The sequence below is a fragment of the Amblyraja radiata genome, chromosome 15 (assembly GCF_010909765.2).
Source record: "Amblyraja radiata isolate CabotCenter1 chromosome 15, sAmbRad1.1.pri, whole genome shotgun sequence".
Taxonomy (NCBI): Eukaryota; Metazoa; Chordata; class Chondrichthyes; order Rajiformes; family Rajidae; genus Amblyraja; species Amblyraja radiata.
Window position 1 is genome coordinate 52,625,038 of NC_045970.1, and position 7,713 is coordinate 52,632,750.

The 7,713-nt window shown below is 45.5% G+C and overlaps 1 protein-coding gene across 1 annotated transcript; it reads right to left on the reverse strand.

Moving 5' to 3' along the window:
* Window positions 1-5,172, reverse strand: LOC116981445 (probable G-protein coupled receptor 139). Its single transcript, XM_033034499.1, has 2 exons — window positions 5,103-5,172; window positions 1-911 (listed from the first exon to the last, which is right to left on the reverse strand). Exons 1-2 carry the CDS (start codon window positions 5,170-5,172, stop codon window positions 1-3), a joined length of 981 nt encoding a protein of 326 aa, XP_032890390.1.
* Between the last annotated feature and the right edge of the window lie 2,541 nt (window positions 5,173-7,713).

Below are 7,713 nucleotides of genomic sequence, written 5' to 3' on the forward strand. Positions count from 1 at the left end.
TTACTTTCGTGAAGTAAACAACTTAGAAACAAAATTTAATTGATACTGGACCGCTTTCTTTAACTCCTCTCTGAATTTGCTTTGAATCGCTGCATAGATAAACGTGTTGGTGCAAGAGCTCAGAAGCTGCAGCATGTTCCCGGTTTCCTGGAGAATAAAGCGGGGGTCATTGAAACTTCGGAAGTTGTAATCATTGACAATGCGCACGCGCAGAAACTGTATGACATACGTCATCCACAGCAGGATGAAACTCCCCGAGATGGTAAACAGCAAAACGATGGACTTCTTCCTGCTCTCCATTTGTGGGTCACTCTGAATCTCTCCGTTGCTCTGGGCCCGCAGTCTCTTGCGAGCTCTACTGGCCGTCAGGATGTATCTGACCGTTAGAACATTGAGCAGCAAAATTAGGAGAAATGGGAGACAGGGGGTTAAAATACTATCGAACCAGTCAAATGCTGTCCACACGGGTGAGGTGTATCGGATGTCCTTAATTCTGCAATACCATGGGACATTGTCGACCACATAGATCGGCTCGTGTATGAAGTAAAATGGGATGTTGGTCAAACAGCCCAGTGTACAGATGGTCCCTATAACCACTGTCGCCGTCCGTTCGGTGCAATACTTCGTTTTAAAGTTCTGGCAGCAAATAGCTACAAATCGATCAAAGGTGAAGCTGACAGTTAACCAGACAGAGCTGACCCTGGCCGCAAAGGTTAGCACGTTGCTGACACTGCACACAGGAGTAATCGAGAGGAAACTGCCCGGGATATACATCCCACTGAGCCGGTTGATTATCACAGCGGTGATAATGACGAGAAGATCAGTCACCGCCATGGAGACCAGGTAACGAGTGATACACCGGGAGAGGCCGCACTTTCCTCGGGACAGGATCACAATTGCCACTAAATTAGCTGCACGCAAGAGAGAGACAGACAGAGAGAGAAAGAATAGAGAAAGACAAGTTAGTGGAACTTAGTGGAGTGGCTATTACTGGGGAGAAGATGCATGGGCAACTGAAAGGGCTGAAGGTGGGTAAGTCATCTGGGCCGGATAGACTGCACCCTAGCGTTCTGAAATAGGTGGCTTTAGAGATTGTGGAGGCATTGATATTGATATTTCAGGAATCACTACAGTCAGCAGTGATCCCACATGTATGGAAAAGTGCCCATATTACCCCGCTGCACAAAAAGGGAGCAAAGCAGGATAGTGCGAACTTTAGGCCGGTTAGTCTGACTTCAGTGTTTGGAAGGATTTTAGAGCCCATTATAAAGGATGAGGTTACGCAGTACTTAGAAGTTCACGATAAAATAGGCCGAAGTCAGCGTGGATTTGTGAAGGTGAGGTCTTGCTTCGGAAATTTGCTGGAATTCTTTGAAATGGCAGGTCAGATAAAGGAGAGTCGGTAGATGTTGTATACTTAGATTTCCAGAAAGCCTTTCATAAGGTGCCACGCGTTAGGCTACTAGACGAGACGAGAAGGTAATGCCCACTGTTTAACTGTATGAAGAAAGCGAATGGTGTGTTAGCATTCATAGCAAAAGGATTTGAGTATAGGAGCAGGGAGGTTCTACTGCAGTTGTACAGGGTCTTGGTGAGACCACACCTGCAGTATTGCGTACAGTTTTGGTCTCCTAATCTGAGGAAATACATTATTGCCATAGAGAAGGTTCAGAGAAGGTTCACCAGACTGATTCCTGTGATGTAATGTTGAGGCTCTATAAGGCGCTGGTATGGACGCATTTGGAACATTGTGAGCAATTTTTTGGCAGCCTATCTGGGGAAGGATGCGCTGGCTCTGGAGAGGATCCAGAGGAGGAGGTTTACAATAATGATCCCAGGAATGAGTAGGTTAACCTATGATGAGCGTTTGTCGGCACTGGGGCTGTACTCGATGGAGTTTAGAAGAAAGAGGTGAGGACTCATTGAAGCATTCAGAATGGTGAAATGCTTTATTTAGAGTGGATGTGGAAAGGATCTTTCAACCAGAAAATATAGGACTAGAGGCCTCAGAATTAAAGGACGTTCCTTTAAGAGGGAAATTAGGTGAAATTTCTTCAATCAGAGGGTGGTGAATCTGTGGAATTCTTTGCTGTGGAGTCCGTCAGTGGATATTTTTTAAGGCAGAATTCTACAGATTCTTGATTAGTACAGTTGTCAGACGTTATGGTGGGAAGGCAGGAGAATGATGTTGGGAGGAAAGGATAGGTCAGCCATGATTGAATGGCGGAGTAGGCTTCATGGGCCGAATGGCTCAATTCTACTCCTATGCCTTATGACAACATTTTATTAATGTCTTCAGCCCGAAAAACCCTGGGGTTCAGCTAACATTTCCACGAACCACTGCAAGTTAATGAGGACTTGGGTATAAGAGCTGCAGTTGCTTCTGGTTCGGTGGACACGGTACCTGGGATGTCATATGTGGCTTGCTGGCAAAGGATAAACATTCTGATAAAGGGCGTGGACTGATTCCTAACACAGGGCCATTTGGAAGGGCGTGGAAGCAGACTCGTTTTCAGAACCAATGCAGTCCTCTTTTGATACATTGATAATTCTTACAGGTTTTGTCGCTGAGTGTATTTAAAATACATAGATCGACAGTCTTTTTTGCAAATGGAAGATGTTTTTAATACAGGAAAAATCAGACTGATTGAAAAGCGGTGCAGAAATCACTTTAAGAAAGCAAATTACTGCAGAAACTCAGAGTGTCAGGCATCTGTGAAGGAAAATGGACAGATGGCGTTTCAGATCGAGGCAGTTCTAAGACCCTGTTTATAAGTTCATCCGTTATAGGAGCATAGTTAGGCCATTCGGCCGAAGATAGACACAAAAACTTGGAGTAATTCAGCAGGACAGGCGGCATCGCTGGAGAGAAGGAATGGGTGATGTTTCGGGTCGAACCCCTTTCGGCCCATCTGCTCCGCCATTCAAACATGGCTGATCTATCTTTCTCTCTCAACCCCATTCTCATGCCTTCTCCCCATAACCCTATGACACCCTTGCTAATCAAAAATCTGTAAATCTCTGCCTTTAAAAAAAAAAACATTGACGTGGACCCCACAGCTGCCTGTGGCAATGAATTCCACAGATTCACCACCCTCTGACTAAAGAAATTCATCCTCCTCATATCTAAAGGTACGTCCTTCTAATCTGACGCTATGTCTCTGGTCCTAGATTCTCCCACTAGTGGAAACATCCTCTCCACATTCACTCCATCATTCATTTCACTATTCGGTATCAGTGAGGCCTCCATCGTTTTTCTAAACACCTTTCCATGCCTTAGCCTCTACTTCACACGTTTGTGGGTTTCACTGAGAGAATCTCAGTCGACACTCATTCCGACACGAATAAATCTTTCTTCGCCACACAGCATCCAGAAGTGAAGAGAATCCACCCGGTGAGTTCTGAAAGAGGATTTAAGTATAGGAGCAGTGATGTTCTACTGCAGTTGTACAGGGTCTTGGTGAGACCACACCTGGAGTATTGCGTACAGTTTAGGTCTCCTAATCTGAGGAAAGACATTCTTGCCATAGAGGGAGTGCAGAGAAGGTTCCTGGGATGTCAGGACTTCCATATGAAGAAAGACGGGATAGACTCGGCTTGTACTCGCTAGAATTTAGAAGATTGAGGGGAGATCTTATAGAAACGTACACAATTCTTAAGGGGTTGGACAGGCTAGATGCAGGAAGAATGTTCCCGATGTTGAGGAAGTCCAGGACAAGAGGGTCACAGTTTAAGGATAAGGGGGAAGTCTTTTAGGACCGAGATGACAAAAACCTTTTTCACACAGAGAGTGGTGAATCTGTGGAATTTTCTGCCACAGAAGGTAGTTGAGGCCAGTTAATTGGCTATATTTAAGACGGAGTTAGATGTGGCCCTTGTGGCTAAAGGGATCAGGGGGTATGGAGTGAAGGCAGGTACAGGATACTGAGTTGGATGATCAGCCATGATCACATTGAATGGCGGTGCAAGCTCGAAGGGCCGAATAGCCTACTCCTGCACCTATTTTCTATGTTTCAATGTTTTTATGAAAGGTGTTTGGGGAATTTATTAATGATCTGGATGAGGGAATTGAAGGCAATATCTCCAAGTTTGCGGATGACACTAAGCTGGGGGCAGTGTTAGCTGTGAGGAGGATGCTAGGAGACTGCAAGGTGACTTGGATAGGCTGGGTGAGTGGGAAAATGTTTGGCAGATGCAGTATAATGTGGATAAATGTGAGGTTATCCATTTTGGTGGCAAAAACAGGAAAGCAGACTATTATCTAAATGGTGGCCGCCTAGGAAAAGGGGAGATGCAGCGAGACCTGGGTGTCATGGTACACCAGTCATTGAAAGTGGGCATGCAGGTGCAGCAGGCAGTGAAGAAAGCGAATGGTATGTTAGCTTTCATAGCAAAAGGATTTGAGTATAGGAGCAGGGAGGTTCTACTGCAGTTGTACAGGGTCTTGGTGAGACCACACCTGGAGTATTGCGTACAGTTTTGGTCTCCAAATCTGAGGAAGGACATTATTTCCATAGAGGGAGTGCAGAGAAGGTTCACCAGACTGATTCCTGGGATGTCAGGACTGTCTTATGAAGAAAGACTGGATAGACTTGGTTTATACTCTCTAGAATTTAGGAGATTGAGAGGGGATCTTATAGAAACTTACAAAATTCTTAAGGGGTTGGACAGGCTAGATGCACGAAGATTGCTCCCGATGTTGGGGAAGTCCACGACAAGGAGTCACAGCTTAAGGATAAGGGGGAAATCCTTTAAAACCGAGATGAGAAGAACTTTTTTTCACACAGAGAGTGGTGAATCTCTGGAACTCTCTGCCACAGAGGGTAGTCGAGGCCAGTTCATTGGCTATATTTAAGAGGGAGTTAGATGTGGCCCTTGTGGCAAAGGGGATCATAGGGTATTGAGAGAAGGCAGGTACGGGATACTGAGTTGGATGATCAGCCATGATCATATTGAATGGCGGTGCAGGCTCGAAGGGCCGAATGGCCTACTCCTGCACCTAATTTCTATGTAACCGTAAACTACATTTCACCACCTTTGCATCCAAGCGCTCGCGAGATTACAGTTATAATGAGGAACACGTATATTACTGACATGTTTACCTGGGATAGCGACGACGGCAAGAACAGTGTAGTAAATGGCATAGGGCAGGCCCGTTGGTGGAGCGTGCATCTTCAGAAAGATGAAGTCGCATCTGTACCCAGCTCCACATGCGATCTGTTCAGCTTTTTTATTTTTATCCCCTTTTATACCTGATTCGAGTTTGCCGCTCTGGAAAACTAACTGCCATCATCATTAGTGTTTGTGAAATTGAGTTGATCAACAAGGTTACATCATCACTAACATTAGTTACAGCCAATGAGCAAACTAGGAATAAGGTGGATATTGGGGTTTTAAGAGAACTGTTCGTACCATTCAGGTTTAAGGTTTACGTTTACATTTACGTTTAAGGTGAAGGGGAAAAGATTTAAAGGGAATCTGAAGGGTAACATTTTCACACAATGGGCGGTGGGTGTATGGAAAAAGCTGCCAGAGGATATAGTTAAGGCAGGGACTGTCCCAACGTTTAAGAAACACTTATGGATGGAGGGATGGATGGAGGGATATGGACTAAACGCGGGCGGGTGGGACCAGTGTGGCTCGGAAATGTTGGGCGGTGTGGGCAAGTTTCCACGCAGTATTACTCTATGACTCTCGAGAGTGAAGACGAGTTCCCAAAACCCGACTGACCCTTTTTAGGTGTCGTCTCACAGTGAAGGTCATAAAGATAAATTCGGGGGCCAGGCAGCATCTGTGGAGGGAATGGACAGACGACGTTTCGGTTCCGGGCCTTTCTTCAGATATATAGTTGTAAATATAGTTGTCTCTTTACTCACAATTCACACCATTGTGTATCAGAAAGAAACAAGTGGATTGCTGGGCCGCAGCTGTGGGCCAGATCACAACTGAAGGCACACCCAGCCCATCAACCCTCTCACGCGTGGGTACTGGTACCAGGACACTGAAGACTACCCGGGGCTACCCAACATCTCCAACTCACGGATTCATCACTATCTACCAACATGTCTGGCTCCGTGGTCACTGCAATTGAATATGTTCCATCCTGACAAATGTAGGGGCAAAGTGGTAAAAAACCAAGGACTGCTGGGCAGAGATGGTTGGGTGCTCAAATCTGGTGCGAGCGGCAAATGAGAATATGGCGAGAATAAATATTAATGCAAGCCGTGTGCTTGTTTGTCGGAACGGACTCAATGGGGCCGTGGGGATGGCTTCCGAGTTATATGGCTCTATGACTGTATGTGGCCCATGAGGCACCTAAAAGTGAGACACAAGACACTACTTAGGCTGGACTCTGCAGCAGCCAATATGCTGGATATAGGGGGATTTATGGGGATATATACAATTAATATGCCAAAGACATTTCATGGTCCATCTTGGCACTCTGAGTTCTCAGTTTAGTTTTTTTCAAGTGTACCGAGGTACAGTGAACAAGTCAGCAGAAAGACAATGCATGATTACAATCAATCAACTTACAGTGCATAGATACATGATAACGGAATACGGTTTAGTGCAAGGTAAAGCCAGCAAAGTCCGGTAAAGGATAGTCCGAGGGACATCAGAGGTAAATAGTAGTTCAGCACTGCTCTCTGGTTGTGGTAGGATGAATCGAGTTGCCCGATAACAGCTGGGAAGAAGCTGTCCCTGAATCTGGTGTGCGTTTTCACACTCCCACACATTTTGCATGATGGGAGACGGGAGTGGCGAGGGTGCGACTTGTCCTTGATTATGCTGCTGGCCTTGGCGAGGCAGCGTGAGGTATTAATGGAATCAATAGAAGGTAGGTCGGTTTGTGTGATGGCCTGGATGCGTCCACAATTCGCTGCAATATCTTGTGGTCCTGAATGGAGCTGTTCCCAAACCAAACTGTGATTCATTCTGACCCATTCTTTCCTCGTTTCTTTATATTCATCAAAGGTCCTATATGACTCCATCCTTTTAAACCCTACACGTGTTTACATTTTTTTTCCTTTTTGAGTAAATTTACATCTTTGTCATTGAAGATTCCCTTATTTTTGCAATGTGATTCATCCTCCTGACTGGAACATACCGATCGTGAACTAGTCTTTAAACGACTTCCATATGTTAGATGTTTAAGAAAGAATTGGAGATGCTGGGAAAATCGAATGTAGACAAATAATGCTGGAGAAACTCAGTGGGTGATGCAGCATCTATAGAGAGAAGGAATATGCGATGTTTCGGGTCGATACCCTTCTTCAGACGGACCCTTGTTCATTCTGAAGAAAGGTCTCGACCCGAGACGTCGCCTATTCCTTCTCTCCAAAGATGCTGCCTCACCCGCTGAGTTTCTCCAGCATTTTGTCTACCTCCGTATGATAGCTGTACTCTTACCTCCCGAGCTCCTGCACAATGATGCTGTAATTTCACTGACTCCAATTTAGTACCCCCTGCAAGGTCTAGCCTTCTTCCTATTATACACAATGTACCACCAGGGGCGCCGCACTATTGGCAGCCCCGCCAACAGTCTGTCTGTTTTTTCGTCTTTTTTATTTTTAGTGTGTGTTAAACGTTCGTGTAAATGTTCTCCGGTTTGTTTGATGTGTGGGATGGGGTGGGGGTCGAGAGAAAGATTTTTTTCAGTTTCTTACCTTGACGGGAGATGCGATTGTTTTCCGTGTCGTATCTCCCGTCGCT

What these genes read in the sequence shown, in the direction of transcription:
- LOC116981445 (XM_033034499.1), bottom strand. Translation starts at nt 5,172, where the DNA reads ATGCACGCTCCACCAACGGGCCTGCCCTATGCCATTTACTACACTGTT. An exon ending in TGCCGTCGTCGCTATCCCAG is followed by an intron (nt 912 to 5,102) that starts GTAAACATGTCA and finishes TCTTGCGTGCAG; the next exon opens with CTAATTTAGTGGCAATTGTG.